Below are 17004 nucleotides of genomic sequence, written 5' to 3' on the forward strand. Positions count from 1 at the left end.
GCATCTGTATGTCACCGGAATACTGTTTCACCATATCTGCTTCACTGACCGAATTTAAATCACCCTTCCACCTCCGGACAGAGAATTTGTGACAAGATAACGCAATCATCGGCTTTAGTGGGCATGGGATTGTATGACTTGAAACCCAACTTGTGTTAAAATTACTGGTACTAGTACTGCTGTTAGTGTGTATGTATAATATATATATATATATATATATATATATATATATATATAGAGAGAGAGAGAGAGAGAGAGAGAGAGAGAGAGAGAGAGAGAGAGAGAGAGAGAGATTATTAGTACTGGTGCTTCTCGTACTACCTCTCGTTTATATATATGAACAGAGAGAGAGAGAGAGAGACAGACAGAGAGGGAGAAAGAAATCTTTTGCTCAAAAATATCCAGTTTTATTTTGTTTGTATTTGGTCTACGCAGTATCACGCTTTCTTGTTTACCTCACCAGAACTCCTGAAATATTCCTGCTCTCAACCGTTGGAAATAGTTTATTGACGATGGCACGTATAGTCTCTCTCTCTCTCTTGTTTGATTCAGCCCCGAGGAGCAAATGAATGTAGCAATAGAAGGAAGCTTAAAGATGGTGGCTGAAGGAAACACACACACACACACACACACACACACACACATATATATATATATATATATATATATATATATATATATATATATATATATATACAGTACATCCTACATACATACTACTAGTAATGCCTACTTTTATGGAATTGTAAGTACATTTGCTAATTAAATGACTGGCCTTTAACTTTCCTAATCTGGTATTTATCCATGTGAAATAACTCAGTTCTTATTAACACTTTTATAATATATGATACCTGTGTAGATTATACGAGAGAGAGAGAGAGAGAGAGAGAGAGAGAGAGAGAGAGAGAGAGAGAGATAATCAAACTGTTTTTTCATGCACTTCGGTGTACAGTAAGTACCGACAAATCCATATGCATGTAGGCGGTATACCTTTTTCCGATAGCCGTTCTGCGATTAGTAATATACACTGACGTATATTTATGATTCTTTTTTATTCGCCGCATGAATGACTGGGCTGGTATCATGCGCTGGTCCTTTTGTGCCAACACAATATTGGATGTTTTCCAGAGGAATGTACCAGATTTTTCCTTTTTCGTAACTCATTGCGCAAATGTTACCATCTACATCGTCAGTGATTATGAAAATACAATATCTTCAATGCTTAACGTAGCCAGAAATAGTAAAATTTGAAGTGAATGACGTCATGAGAAATGTGGTCTTTTCCATTCAGTTTAAAGGCGAGATGGTAGCATCGTCCAACGGAACGCCTTGACCAATCACGGATGGCGTCTAGACGATGACGTCACGATGCAGTATAGAACGGCCAATCATGAACAACGACGGGTAAGGACGTCGGTCCCGCCAGTTCGGTGGTTTTGGTTAAAGGCGAGATGGTCGCATCATCCAATGGAACGCCTTGACCAATTACAGATGGCGTCTGAACGATGACGTCACGATACAGTCCCGCTCAGCCAATCACGGACAACGTCGGGTAAGGACGTCGGTCCTGCCAGTGCCAGGCCAGACCGTACGTCAGACAGTCTGCCTCTGCCAGACGCAAGAGTAGCGTAGCTGCAGTGAGTGAGCCAGTGATGGCTACGTCTCGAGGAGTGATAATAGTGAGCAAATGTGAGAGATTAAAAAGCTCGTCGGTGCAGAGATGCGCTTGCACAGTCCTTCACAGACAATACAGCCAGGTAAGCCCTCAAGGCTTCTTATAACCGGCGTGATTTCAGCCGAAAGGGATTCGCGATGCCGGTGTAATTGGCCTGTCCCTGCTTTGGTTATTTGTTTCACACACTAAGGCCCACAAGCAGAAGCCCCAGGCAAGGCTGAATAAGACTTACGAGGCCTTATGAAGTCCGGCGTACACACAGTTCTCCTTGATGGACTGTTACTTCATTTTATGTCTAGAATCTTTATAATGAGGTCATGGCCTTCTTTTTACGGTATGCACAGTGGTGACTGGTTTCCATGGTGACGGGAAAATTTCGTCATAGCGAAGCCTGTCATGGAAAAACTATCACAGTATTTAACCCATTAAATTATGAGTGTGGGTCCCCATACTTCCAAGATTATTCCCTAGGTTTGAAGGTTTTTTCCTACTAAGAAGCCGGGTCCTCCAACGCTTTACGTAATATCAAGTTAGAGTAACCATCGTTGCTCGACGTGTTTAATGTTATAGCCATGTAGGTTATGTAATTATCCAATCTCTTCGTCTTTTGATTTGCTATCGTTTATATTCTTTTGGTACATCTTGTGTTTGCGTGCCCCATAGTTTGGTGTTAATGTCTAATTATCAGATTTGTTTTATTGGTCATTTACTGGTGTTATAAACATTGCAGTCATTCAGATAAGTATAAATATGCATTCTCCCACTTCTCGATTTACAGATGCAAAAGGCAGGGAGGCGTATTATGCAAATTCCAAAGAAATTCTGAAATCCCTTAGTTCACCCTCTGAAATCCTTACTCCCTACCCCCTCGGAGAGTGGAATTCCCACAGCACCCCCTCCCCCGACCTCACCTAGTTCTAAAATTACGTAACAGGAGAGGTGCCAGAAAGAGCCTGAAGGAACATCATTGTTGGGTATTTGCCTGAAGGTTTTGGCATTATTTGAGCCCATCATCATCTGAAGTTCTGTCGTCTAATGCAACTTTAAGATAACGTTTCTCCTCATTTTCTTTACAGGCGAATCTCGACCACCTACCTTTGTCTGTGACCTTCGTTTGTCAGGATAAAAGATAATTTTTTTTCTCTCTTTTTTGTCCTTGCCGTTGTCTTAACATGGATCGAAGCCAAGCACCGAACATGTGATGCCTTTTGGCAAGTTCCGTCATCGTTGCACCTGTTCTTAATATTCTCCTCGTCGCACGCATGAACAAGGACAAGTACAGAGAAAGGGTAACTTGCGGACACTACCTCACAGTACTTTCATCATGAATGCACGCAGTCGTACTTCCCACGCAATATGTGTTTTAGCACACTTGATTTTTATTTTCGAAACATAACTTGGCATTCATTAGTTTTTTCTCTCACTCTCTCTTTTTTTTACTTGGCGTATATGTAAATCCAGCGTCAGACCGTCATTTTGTAGTGCCTTTCCCCTTTGCTTAATCGAAGTATTTGAATGAAAGATGAAGATCTCTCTCTCTCTCTCTCTCTCTCTCTCTCTCTCTCTCTCTCTCTCTCTCTCTCTCTCTCAGTAGGTTACGTTGTGTGAACCCGTTGGGAAGGGAAAACGTTTAACACACACACATATGTTTAAGTGAATCACGAAAATATGGAAAGTGATGAATATACAAATAAAGGCAATGCCACGAAGGAAAGAGAAACGACGGATTGGTGCTAGGCCTTTCGACATACTGTCCTTTACTCAGCAGGCATTGCCTTTATTTACACATACTGTATAGGCTATATGTGTAAGTACATATGGATGTCCGTGGCAACTCACGCCCACTGTTTATAAAGTGCAATCAGACCCAAGTGAAGGGTTTAGATCAATTTGCATTTTTGAATCGAATTGATAGCCTTTAGATAGAATTATCCTAAAAAATCGTAGCTGCAAAGGACGTTAAGCATGGGTTTTACAAGTTAATGAGCCAGTTTAAGGATCACACGAAGTGGTGCACTTTGTGAGAATTAGACATTTTCCAGTTTGTGTGAGACTTCCGTGAGAAGACTCATAAGAAAGTATTAGGCAAGAGGGTGAGTAAGTTTTAGTGTAAATAAATTAATATTTATGTATATAAAGCAATGGAAGTTTTGAGTGTGCTGCCAACCCCAGTTGGTATTACATTGTTATTGTAAAATCATTTAACCAGACCATGGAATCACTCCTAAATTCTCATTAAGTGGCCTGAAAGCATTGTTCATAGAGGAGGAGTGTAATTGGGACAAGCCACACTTGAAAATGTTCAGTTGGCCAAAGTAGGTGGAAAGAGGAACAAGCTATACTTTTTAAAGGTGGGTATCCTGGTGGAAGAGACCGAAGTGAATGAATGAAAGGTAATTGTCAGAAAGCAGTGGAGCTGAGGGGTAATGGGATACTGCAACAAAAACACTAAGTGCCCACCTGCAATGCATGCTACAGGTGGCACCCCCTATGATAACCCTAGTTGGCAAATAACAGGGGAGCCCCTGTAGGGGGGTGGGGCCGTCAGTGTACATCACGTGGTACACTGTAGGCATTACTTAAAGGTTTTTGCAGTGCCCCTTCGTCCCCTAGCAGCAACCTCTTTCATTCCTTTATCTGTACCTCCATTCATATTGTCTTTCAAACATCTGACTCTTCACCCTCTCCAACGATTTTTTCATAGTGCAACGGCAAGGTTTTCCTCCAGTTACACCTTCCTTATTGTCAAATTCACTTTCAGCGCTGAATGACCTCATATGTCCTAGCGCTTGGCCATTAGCCTAAATTCTATACTTTATTCTATTCTAACAGGGTAACAGATATTTGTAATTTAAATAGTTGGTTAGGTTAGGTGGCTTGGTGTGGAAGCTGATATAAGGTGTACCTTACTCCACTTATTTCATCAAAGCAACTATTTATTAGCCTTTGGTAGCACTAGACCCTTGCATAAAAGGGAGATTATTATTTTTTTAATAGTACGTTAAGCAGTCTTATTTAAAAAATAGTATATAGTATTAGGAGGACCAGAAAATTGGAGATGAGTCAGCCTAAGATACCATACCTGGTATATTGATTACTGTATTATGGGGGCAGCATATTGGAATGTCAAGACTCAGAATTGCGGAGCGTAGTTCCTTAACCCAAGATTGTAAGTTAGGTTATTTGATGTAGTATGTAGGCCTACTGTATGTGTATGCAGTTCTTTGCATTGTTGGATGTAATGCTTATCACAGTACGTTACATTATTGTAAATGTATTGTATTAGATATATGATGTCCTGCACTTGTTTTTATTTTTGTATACTGCATTTTAGTTTCATGGAAAGAAAATTGAATTGATTTATTTTTGTATACTGCATTTTAGTTTCATGGAAAGAAAATTGAATTGATATACCAGTATCCTGTATACCTTAGTGAGTAATGACTGACCTTGGTAAATATTTTGATGTGGTTCGACAGTTTGTGACATATCTACATAAAAAACTTATTTTAGATTGGAATGCATTGATATTCTCTGTTCCTTTTTTTTTTAGTATGTTTGTTGACAGTTTGTCAGTCCACATATTAAACATTACTGAAGTTTCGTTTTCCAAGCAATGGCAGAGTTTACACCTAAATTTTTAACCCTTGATTTATGTGTAGGATAGCCATGACAGTATACTGTATAAGGTATTTTTTTTTTATTGATATATTCATAATATATTTCCCTATGTTGCAGCATCTTGTTTTGGCTTAGAGTCAACTGAGCAATATTTTTCACATTAAAAAGCTTCTGAACAGGGAATCTTTTGTATTTAACATCTCGAGTTATTGAGCAGTGTCAGTTGTAGGCATAAAATGACATTTTGATGGGAAAATTCTAATCCAGTAAGTTAAATACAGCATTGCTTGCCAGAATTTATAGGTAGGGAGCTGTTCTCTAAATGAAAAGGATTATTAATGAGCATTTTTACATAAGCATTTTATCCTTCCAGCAGTATTTTATACAGTAGTTATTGCTGAATTACTTATGATGAGTAATCATTGTTTCTGAATGAAAACTTAACAGTTTGGGCATTATATAATCAGCTGACTATTACTGTAATTTCTTTTTGACCGCTTTATAAAAGTTCTAGAAGCTCATCAGTAGTGGAATTATTTATTTGAATGCATATTTTGCGTGCAGTCCATGTATTTTGTACTTATATGAATATGTTCTTCACAGGTTTCAGGTGTTCTGTATTAGGATAAAGAAAGTCAAACTTTGTTGAAATGTTTTGTAAGGAAACTTTTATTTTTAAACAACCTTGTTGAATATAGCCACCAGGAGGAATTGATTAATTTTTCTTGTAAATTGCCCTGTAAGATAACACTGACATTTATTATTTATTTTTTTTTTTTTTCATATTGCCTTCCCTCCTAATTTCTATGGTTCATTTAAAAATAAATCCTTTGGGCCATCCTTGTGGAAGTAGAAATGAGACTTGGATGCCCTGTTATGCTACTTGATGACCACCACTGTACAGTATCAGTACTTGGGCAGATTTAGGATTCACAGGGTTCAAGGCTTGCGAATCTGCAGGTCCATGAATAAATCCAGATTAAGCATAGACACAGAGTACTATATGTAGATGTGCACTTGGTTCTATATGCCAAGTTACAGAGTGGTGGTATGGAGGCCTAATAAAGTTGATGGAATTGTTTTAGTTTAAAAAATATTGCTTAACAGTTGCAGGCATATAGGCCAAGGCAGTTGTTCTCTCTTGCCCCCCACCCCCTTCCTCCTCAGTAGAATCCTGGTAATCGTGTTGGAGAGTGATAATATAACAGTAACACTTCAGATTTTTATATCTGCTACAGTGTCTTGATATTTTGCTAGACTACTGTTTAAGTTAGATTTAGATGACTATGGAATTGCTGTTAGCTGTTAAATGTCTTGAAAAAACTCAAGTGCAGGTTTTTTTTTTTTAATTTATCACAGGGTTATCTATCAGACTTATTTTTCATGTTTATCTGAAGGTTAGACCCCCCGTGCATCTAATAAGTTGAGATACTACTGTATTTTTCATTTTTGGTGTATGGACATTTTGTTGCTACATGCCTTAGGAGTTATTTATAAAATGCTGACACACTGACTGGCATATTGATAGATGTATTGATGGAATATGTTTCTGTGCAGAGTTCAGGTATTGTTCTTATAGTGTAGAACTATGAAACATTATGTTCATTGCTTTTTCAATTTCAGTTTCATTTGTCCTTATATTTGGATTACATTAGTAAATATATGCCGTAAATTATACACCAGTGAGAAGTAATTGGAGGTGGGGCAAATTTTAGGATAAGACTTTATCGTTGTACTGTACTTTGAAATTGGTGAAAAGAAAAAATTTAGTTAGTGAGACCGAATTTACCAGAATTAGTATATTTTAAGGTCAGGGTATAACTGTCCCATTCTATCGCACTGTATAAAATATAATAGTAATGTACTTCAAAGTAGAGGGTTTTAGAATTCAGATACTGGAAATTTAACCTAAAAGGGCCGTTCTAGCCTGTGTATAAAGTAGAAGCATGGCTGTGTACTGCAGCGACATGCCTAAGCAACATTATTAATTTTGGTCTCCACAGGTTTGTTTACTCAATTCTCAGTATTCAAGATATGAAAGCCTACTGATAAGAAACTGAATTGTTGAAGGCACTACTTGAGTAGGTCCAATAATCTTGTGATTGTGGTCACTAAAATGAGTCTCCTTACTGTGGGTCTCTGCATCACATGACTTGCGAGTCATTGCCAAACTAGGTATCTCTGTGATTATAATTTGGCAATGTCATGGTCCTGTCTCAGTGCCATGTCAAAGTAGGTCATGATGTTTGTTGCTTGTTGGGAATGTTCCCCAGCGTTATTTTCATAGCAATTTTAGGTAATAAGTTTAGGGAAATTAATGAGGTACTGTACAAAATACTTTGATATGAGTAAACTAAGCTCAGTTTCTAAACTCCTTCAAAGGTTTATAGGAGTCTTGGTGGTCTTATCATAAAGAGTTTGATTGTTCCAAACTGTTAACTTAAGTCAATATGATTCTTTTGGTAATACATTCACTTGGAGTGTTATGTTGGCTGTTTGGTATGTGGAATCTGTTAGTACATGAGTTGACAGGATACATAGTTCCCTTAAATTTTCTTTAAGAAAAATGGAAAATGTACAGTATTCTTACACTAAATTAATATTTTTTCCATTTTGCTTTGGGATAATTAGTTAACTCCACCATTATTGAATATATAGAGTTAGTGGTAATTTTCAGAAAATTTGCTTTAATTTTTAGATTAATACCTTGAAACTGAGTTGAAGAATTTTTGTCATAGGTTCCTTTTCTTTTATCCAGCAGAGTGCTAGAAAGACTCCAAACTTTGGCTTATTATTTGACATCGATGGAGTGATAGTAAGGGGGAGACGTGTGCTGCCAACGGCCAGGGAGGCATTCAATCACCTTGTAGATGAATCAGGAAACTTCAGAGTGCCAACTGTGTTCGTCACAAATGCTGGGAATGCCTTACGCTCGGGGAAGGCTGAACAATTATCGGAATGGTTGGGGGTTAATGTAAGTTATTGAAGTATTTAGCAGGCATTTATTACGGATGTGTATAACTGTACAAGGATTATGCTTCTACCATATGCTGTGTATAGTAATGTTTAAAACATGTGCAGTGATGGCCACAGAAACATTGAAGAGTTGTCATTCAAAACTGTGTACTTACAGGTTCATGAAGACCAAGTGGTTATGGCCCATTCCCCCTTAAAGATGTTTGATCAGTATTTTAACAAGCAGTTGTTAATATCTGGTCAGGGGCCAACTCAAGAAATAGCTCATAACTTGGGTTTTGTAAATACAACAACGGTAGATGAACTACGCCAGGCATATCCCCAGCTGGACTGTGTGGATCACGAGAGACGAAAAACTAAGGTATTTGTTGTGCAGTGATTGGGTTTGATTATTAAATCACTGTTATATTATTAACATTCATATATGTGTTTCTTATTTAGGGTTTTCTTCTTGATACCATTTTGTGTGAAGATGACGAACTGTGAAGTTGTATATTTCAGTCAAAGCATACTGTAGTTTTTCCTATCCAGTACAGTACGTATCTGCGGTTGATATTTCAGTGGAAAATTGTTTAGTTTTATTTCAAGCCTCAGTTATCTGTGTAAGAAGGAAGATTGCATAATAATTGCAAGTTGGTGGTTTGATTTCAGGGAGTATATTATTTAATTTATTGTACTTCAAAAAATGTAGCATTTGAACGATTGTTTAGTTTTCTATTGTATACTATGAGAACAATGTTCTTGTACACTACAGATCAAAGAATTCAGGTTACTTTTATACAGTACTGAGAAGAATTTTGAAATACAGGTCATTAAGTAAGGTACAAACTGTAGGAAATAACATACTGTACACTTTATTCACACTAATATTCTGTAGAATCAATAATTTTACAAAGCCTTATAGCACTCCTTACTGCTCATGACACCCACCTTATCATATGTTACTATTGCAGGCAGTCACGCCCACCTCAAGAATACCAAAATTAGAAGCTGTAATGCTTTTTGGTGAGCCTGTGAGGTGGGAGACATCATTGCAACTCATAATAGATGTACTGATGACAGGGGGAGACCTGTCAAGTGCACCTACAGCTCCATACCCCCACTTGCCAATTTTAGCTTGTAACATGGATTTGCAGTGGATGGCTGAGGCACATATGCCAAGGTAACAGATGAAATTCAAGATGTTGGTTACTGCTTAAATTTCTCTAATGTTTTTACAGTACTTAAAATTATCACTAGCTAAACGGAACTTGTATACCTAAAAAAGTCAGATTTTTTAAAATGCTTTAGGTTTTGGTACATATGAAGTTGTATTTTTCACATTGACATGTCCTGAATTTTAATTTTTATATTTTAAAAATATTAGAAAATACTAATCTTGTGAGATAAAGACATTTGAATTGTTTTGGGGGGGGGAGAAGCAACCAAGGCACAAACTAGTCAGTGGGAACTATACTGAATATTACTTGACACTTTTCTTGTTTATATATTACTGTAGATTATTGTACTTGAACAAGTATTGGAATTACAATTTTTACTTCACATGTACCTTAAAATATTTTGTGCATTTAGGTTGGTCACATTTCCCATATTTCAGATTACCCTGTCATTGTCATCATCAAGCTGTCCAACTTCTTTGACTTTACCCTGCCTCAGTTTTCACCTTATTTAAAACAAAAATCTAGAACCTTTGAGAATCTAGAAAGTGGACTGATTGACCTAATTTATGGTAATAATAATCTACTATGTCTTTAAAATCTCATGTTATTATGCATTGATACAGTATTTTTCCTTTGTAGATTTGGTCACGGTGCTTTCCTCTTGTGTCTGGAAGCACTTTACAAGAAGGTCACGGGTAACGATCTCATATACACTGCTCTTGTTGGGAAACCTTCTGAAATAACTTATTACCATGCAGAGACTATGGTACAGCACCATGCAAGATCTATAGGCATAAGCCATCCTATAACTAAACTTTATGCAGTCGGGTGAGTATGTTGTAACTAGATAAAGATTTTATTAGTCAAATTATTATAGTAAGTTAGAATATATACATGTGATGTATGTAGGGGAAATTGTTTACTTTCATTTTAATAGCAGCAACCTGATACTGTATGTTACTTCTACGTAATTTTTATGGATCAAGCCAGCAGGGGCCATTGACTTGAAATTCAAGCTTCCAAAGAATATGGTGCTCATTAGGAAGTAGAGAAGGTAAAGAGAAACAGAAGAGCTCTCTTTAAAAAGAAAAAATAAATTAGTAAATAGATAAAAATGTATTAAAATGCAAGGAGAATAGTATTAGGGTAGTAACGCATAACATCTTCGCTTGAACTTGTGAAGTTCCAATTGCACAACATTCTCAGGGAGACTGTTCTACAGTTCAGCAGTGTTAGGAATAAAGGACCTCTGGAACCGAGAAGTTCGACAGGAGGCACATTAACTGCATATTGGTCCTGCTGTTCAGCAAATCTGGTTGCTCTCGGCAGGGAAAGGGAATCAGGGATCAGTTGTGAATATGAAAGATCTCTATTAAAATACAACTTATGAAAAAGGGACAAACAAGAGACCATCCGTCAATGGTCCAAGTCATAATTGTTAATATTAGGAAATGGAAACCTGCCACCACGAACGACTCTACTTAAAAGAGATAAATCTCTAGCAGAAGCAGACATCCACACCAGGGAACAGTGTTCTAAAACAGGTTGCATTGATTTATCACATTTATAAATATATGAGGATTACGAACAAACGTAACTTTTGTGCAGCATATGCTGAAACATTCATTAGATGTTTCTCAAAGTAAGATGCAAGTCAAAAGTTACACCTAGAGTAGTTAAAGCTTCAGACCATTCGGCGAAGTCCCATCCACCTGAAAGGAAGGATGGGGTGGAAAATCTGTATGAGATCTGCTAATCAATAGTTTTTGTTTTACTGGAGTTCAGCCTCATACCTCGCCAACTACACCTTTCACTGATCCGGTCCATGTCCTGATTGAGGCTGAGGGCAGCTTCACTTCTCGTAAGCGGAGACTTTACTACAACCTGTTTTCCACACCAACAACCATATCGCTTGTATACACCAAAAATAATAGTAAAAGGAATACCTGACTATTAAGTAGCTTGCAAAAGAGCAAAACAGGTTTAATAATGAAGTAGAGGTGAGATTGGAAAGAAGTCCAATAGAAAATTTAAATAAACCTAAATGAATGTATTTCTACGTAGGAAACATGACCATGGGTGAGGAAGTGTTACCAACACACCAGCTTTTATGGCCTATGTGGGTCAATTGGTAGCACCCTTGAATTTTAGTTGAAAGTCCTGGGTTTGATGCTGATGTGAGAAGCTGATTACAAATATTCATATTTTAATTTTCCCGATTGTAAGAATAAATGCACAAAATGACTCGCTACCTATTTATTATTAACATAGAATTGTTTACTGTGTTGTGCATTGTTCCTCATTTGAAATGGTATATAATTTAGTGTAGTAAAATATGAATCTTTCAGGCTATCCCTGTGGGAGTGCAGTTTTGCAGTTAATATGGTGCTAAACCACTGTGCTTTGTCACAGCATTAGATATTTGTATTTCTTCAAATATGTGAAGATTATTTTCTGTCCATACTGTATACATATTTGAAATGCATTCCTCTAGAAAATTACTGTGATGAAAGTTAAAATTTCAGAAGAGATTAAGAGTTTTTTTAAATACCAGTAAATTTACAAAAGGTAACATCAGTACATTTCAGTCTATTTACATGAAGATGCTAATAAAATTTGTTTTCCTAATACAGGTCGCTTGTAAATTGTTTCCACTTGATTTTACTTTCTGCAGTTGTCTTTCTAAAAATCATTTGACATTTTTACTGAGTACTTCGCTCAGACATTGGGAAATTAACGTAGTGTTTAGTTCAGCAAATCTTATATATTTCTTTCTTTATTCAAGATAAAATATTTACTTTTCTTGCGTGCTTGTTTTCAGAGACAACATTCATACAGACATATTTGGGATGAACTTATATCAGGAATATGTGAGACGGCACAGAGGAAGTAAGAAGAGAGTCACAATGCAGGGAGCACGTGGTTTAGATCTGTCTACCCAAGACTTTAAAGGCCTTACTGCTGATCAGTGCTATTCAGTTTTAGTCAAGGTAAAGAATTTTTCTTTTACATGATAAAAATTGTTTTTAGATGAAGAAAAAATTTGTTCTCTTGCAGTATGTAAAGCAAAACAGTAAAAATGGGAATGCGACAGTATACTGTATGTCAGAATTAAAGGTGGAAAACACAAGTAATGACAAAAGCATGGCAAGATTTCAGAGCAAATGAAGTGGTTTTTAAATAAGTCTGGACATCTTTACTTGGATGTAGGGGTAAGCTTGCAATTAAAGTACTCTTTCATTTATGCTACAGTATATGTGCACTTTTAGTTAGTCTTTGCTCTGTAATACCATCAAGAGTTATTAAATTTCCAATGAGAATTCAGTTATGCTAGCATGTTTCACACTTGAAGCCTTTCTGTTTTTCAAAACATAATACTGACCTAATACACAATATGTCATTTTAAAACTCTTCAGTTGTTAATACAGACCATATTATACCATTCCTTTATATCGTATCAAAAAACCAAGTATTTGAAAGGAGGCTAAGTAATTGCACTTGGGAATGGCAACAATATAGCTGTGGTCAGCATAGTGCAGGAATATTATCAAAGTAAATATTGCAGATGGTTTGTAAAAGGACTAGTGATATATTCACAAATCTTTGTGGAGAAGTCTTATTGTAACTTGAAGATTTTGAATAAAGAATTACGAATCAGGATACCAGGAACCATATTGACATTGTTGAGGATTACCAAGGTCTAACCCATAACTATGCAGCGCTAGTGGAAAACAAATAATTTTTAAATTGAAAGGCATAGATTACAAATTTGCTGATTATTATTATGAACCACATTGAAAGTCAAACACAAGATTAAGCATATTTTCAGAATTTAAGGGCTCATTTCTAAGAATTAGAATGCAGACTCCCATTACCAATTTTATTATAATTTCTCGTAATGAATTTTGTTAGGTAATTTTTATTACAATAATCATCGGTATTACTGCCTTGGTTTGAAAGACTTGTAAGAGCACTGCTACCTAAAGATTTTTCATAAAACCATGTTAGAATTTCAACTTAAAACATAATAAGACATTGATTTTGACAAGGAGTATTGATGGTAACATTATCAGTGGCTCTTTTTACCATGTTTTGTGCTCATCATTTTTTTTTTTTTTTTTTTAGTAACTTAACAATGTTACACAATTCAACTTATGAGGCCATTCAGCACTGAAAAGGAAATTGAGAGTACAGTAGAAAGGTTTTACAGGTGTAACAGGAGGAAAACCTTGCAGTTGCACTATGAAACAATTGTTGGGATAGGGTGGAAAGTAAGATGGTAGAAAGAGAATATGAAAAGAGGTACAGGAAAAGGACTGATAGGGGTTACAGTGAGTGGCTGAAGGGACACTGCAAAACCTTAAGTAATGTCTACACTGCACTGCATGAAGCGCACCGACAGCACTAACCCCCCAGGGATAACATTAAGATAGAGTTCAGCATAGTGATGGTCAAATATTTTAATTAAAATGTATAGTAGTAGATATCGTATTTTGGCTAGTTACTAAAAAAAAAATGTTAGGAAATGGCAAGTGCAAAACATGATATTGCACCAATAACAACTAAGTTTTCATTTTGCTATTTCAGACTGGTGTATACAATGGAGAGGAATTGTTGGACCACTCGCCACGAGATTTCTTACCTGTAGAGGCCAAACTTCAAGAGCCTTCTTTGTCAGTCAAATGCGTTTTAGAAGCCATCAATACCATTTTTAAGCTAGAGAATTTCCTTTAGGCAATCAGATGTATATACCAATATAATTTATTTCCATTACATATCTTTAGTTACAGAACTGATCTGTATTACTCTTATTGTTGAAGTATGCTTTTAATTACTGTACTTGAACAAGAACACTTGAATACATCATTTGTTAGCTGCAGACAGTGCATTCAGACTCAGAGGATTTAATTTTTAGTTATGGCTCCTGTAATGTTTCTAAGTGACTTGACTGACTTAACTCTCAGGAGCCTCTAGAGAAATTAAAAAATTAAATATTTTACTTGGCCAAGGTGAAAAATGTGATAACCCTTATCAAATCTTGAATGTACACATTTTCAAATTTTTCTTTGAAATGGGTTTCCAAAAAACAATAGTTTTTCTGTTTGATATGAAAACTATATAACCAAGTTTTTAATAAGTTTTAATGAATTGTTCTTGTTAACTTGCCCTGGTAAGTTATAAAAGTTACAAAATTAATTTCAATTCTTCTGTAAAGGGTAAGGTTCAGTACCTGTATTATTTATTACAAAGTGCATAAGAGAAAATTTAGGGATGTTTAACACCTAGCTCCAGTATTAAGACTTAATCATCATGACAGTTCTGTAATTATAGTGGGCAGTTTCCCCCTTTTTTACATTTTAACATTTGTCCATGGAGTATTATTTCATCCCCATAAAACTGCATCTTGCCATGGACTGCTTTTATATCCTGCCAGTGTTATATAGGATACATTGCACCGATACTCATTCCCAATTTCACGCTATGGTAGCCAAGTGTTGGTCTCTGGTACAGAAGGTGGAACGAATAAGAGCCAGTTGGTTAGCTACCGTCAGTTGACAAATGCAGTCAGTAATTAAGGAAACATAGTAGTATTACTTTTAGATTTTAAAATTTTCTCTTTGTTGGCCAGTTTTCCTTCTCATTTTATTTTATTGTGAAGGTCAGTAGTTTTGAATTAGGGCAAGTTTGGTTGGCCTTGGTACTGTATGACTACTAAGCTTACTTGAACTTTACCCTAAATCAAGAATTTATATAAAACTTTAAGTAGAGTGATTCCTGTGGTTCCTTAAGTGTTAAAGATACTTCTGATTATATTTCAAGTAATTATTTTCAGTCCTTTAAATTTTGTGAAATTCGTATGACATATTTTACAGACTTTGAACTATACTTTTATCAACAAGAATTATACAGGGCACAGTACCTTTTAAGACCATTAGTTCTTGATTGTGTGCTTGATATTCTGTATTACTGGAAACACATTTAAAAAGGAAATTATGGGGGTGGAACAGAGTGGTTTGACTGTGATCTTTCATTAGTTTAAGGACTACCATTTAAGCTAACAACTGCAGCTGTGGAACTTTACCAAGATTCATAATCCTTTAGTTATGTACTAAGCATGACTCTATATAGTACTGTAGTTGTGTAGATGATTATAGTAAAGAACAAATCATACAAACATATGCCACTCTTTGATTTGGTAATAAACTGTCTTTAGTTTTTTTTTTTGGATTCTTCATAACTTGATGATGAACAGAGCCAAAATCCCCTTTAGACTATATTCCCCAAAAGTAATCTATTATCAATCTCTAGGTGTAATTAGTGTAAGGAAAAATAAATTTTACAGCACAAATTGTTTCAAATTTACATCATGCCTCTTAGATATTAAGTTCTAGGTCCCATAAGTTAGTAATTAAACTGTAAATGATTTCCAAAATATTAAATACCTTTTGCCCAAATCTCTTTTCAAAATAGTAGTGAATGGTTCACCTGGTACTATGGACTTCATGAGCTTGGTGATAATTGGCATCAAACGGTTCAAGCTTCCATTATACGATGTAAAAGTAATTTACTTCAGCAAGAGGCAAAAAGAAAAAAAAATAGTCAGTGGTGTGGAGGCAAGAAATCTTACCAAAGATAAGTCTTGTTAATTGTGGATTCCAGTGCAGCAGCTTCATCATAATGATGAATTTAAGAGCAGCCACACCCTTATCGTGTTATCTCTGATGGATGCTTGACCAATTGCTTTTTGTGGTCCCCTTGCTTACTACCATGCTGATTTGGTTGCTGTAGGTGTGATTGAACCTGATCAGATAATACTCTTTTTTACCTTCAAAGCTGTCGTTACTTCAGGATCTTTCATCGGTCAATATATTCTTATAGCTATGGCTACAAACCCTTGTCTGCTACATCCAACAACTGTCGAGTCTGCAATGTTAATACAATTTTCTCTGAAAAACTCTTCCCTTTATGCCAAAGGTGAAACATTCCATGGCCTCAGTGACATCAAGAATACAACTGAACTTACCCTTGAAACTACGTAAGTAAACAAGACATAGTTAATAACTGTTGCACTTGGAATTTGGCAACAGTCATTTCATTATATAGCCTGAAGTTTTTACATATTTAACACCATGTTTCAATAACACGATGAAATTGTTCTATAAGCTTTGTGTGTACTCACATTACAGCAAGCAAAAAAAAAAAAAAGTTTGCTTATCACTGACGTAAATGTCTAATATACATAACAGGTCCTGTAAGTGGCACATACCTGGCAGACCCAAATTTTCCTCACAATGGGCACTTGTTATCTGGAGAAATCCGGTAGTGAGGTCACTACTGTGAGTATTATGAATTTAATCTGAAGACCTCCTTGTTTTTTAACTTTATATCCAGGATATAAATTACATAAAGAGAAAACTTTAAAAAAAAAGTACAGTTACACAAAGTTGTCAGTCATACTTACATGCTTTTTGTTTTCCTACTGATATTTTAGAAATCTTTTTGAAGAGTGCTCAAGGACTTAGGTACCCTCTTCAAGCATTTTGATGAACACCTGTGGAAGTTATTTTACTT

The 17004-nt window shown here is 36.0% G+C and overlaps 1 protein-coding gene across 3 annotated transcripts; it reads left to right on the top strand.

Moving 5' to 3' along the window:
* The first annotated feature begins 1479 nt into the window (after positions 1 to 1479).
* LOC136832268 (haloacid dehalogenase-like hydrolase domain-containing 5) lies at positions 1480 to 15781 on the top strand. 3 transcript variants are annotated; one of them, XM_067093133.1, is made up of 7 exons: positions 1480 to 1757; positions 8055 to 8270; positions 8430 to 8633; positions 9226 to 9434; positions 10072 to 10260; positions 12254 to 12422; positions 14020 to 15781. In XM_067093133.1, the coding sequence occupies exons 1-7, from the start codon at positions 1653 to 1655 to the stop codon at positions 14164 to 14166; spliced, it is 1239 nt and encodes a 412-aa protein (XP_066949234.1). In that variant the 5' UTR covers positions 1480 to 1652; the 3' UTR covers positions 14167 to 15781. The 3 variants fall into 3 exon arrangements, with proteins under 3 accessions (XP_066949234.1, XP_066949235.1, XP_066949236.1); XM_067093134.1 differs by having other exon boundaries at positions 1573 to 1757; positions 8058 to 8270; XM_067093135.1 differs by lacking the exon at positions 1480 to 1757 and adding an exon at positions 2884 to 2964.
* The last annotated feature ends 1223 nt before the right edge of the window (positions 15782 to 17004 follow it).

Source organism: Macrobrachium rosenbergii, chromosome 49, assembly GCF_040412425.1.
Source record: "Macrobrachium rosenbergii isolate ZJJX-2024 chromosome 49, ASM4041242v1, whole genome shotgun sequence".
In the NCBI taxonomy this organism is placed as follows: Eukaryota; Metazoa; Arthropoda; class Malacostraca; order Decapoda; family Palaemonidae; genus Macrobrachium; species Macrobrachium rosenbergii.

What these genes read in the sequence shown, in the direction of transcription:
- LOC136832268 (XM_067093133.1), top strand. Translation starts at nt 1,653, where the DNA reads ATGGCTACGTCTCGAGGAGTGATAATAGTGAGCAAATGTGAGAGATTA. An exon ending in TTCACAGACAATACAGCCAG is followed by an intron (nt 1,758 to 8,054) that starts GTAAGCCCTCAA and finishes TCTTTTATCCAG; the next exon opens with CAGAGTGCTAGAAAGACTCC. An exon ending in ACTAAACTTTATGCAGTCGG is followed by an intron (nt 10,261 to 12,253) that starts GTGAGTATGTTG and finishes GCTTGTTTTCAG; the next exon opens with AGACAACATTCATACAGACA.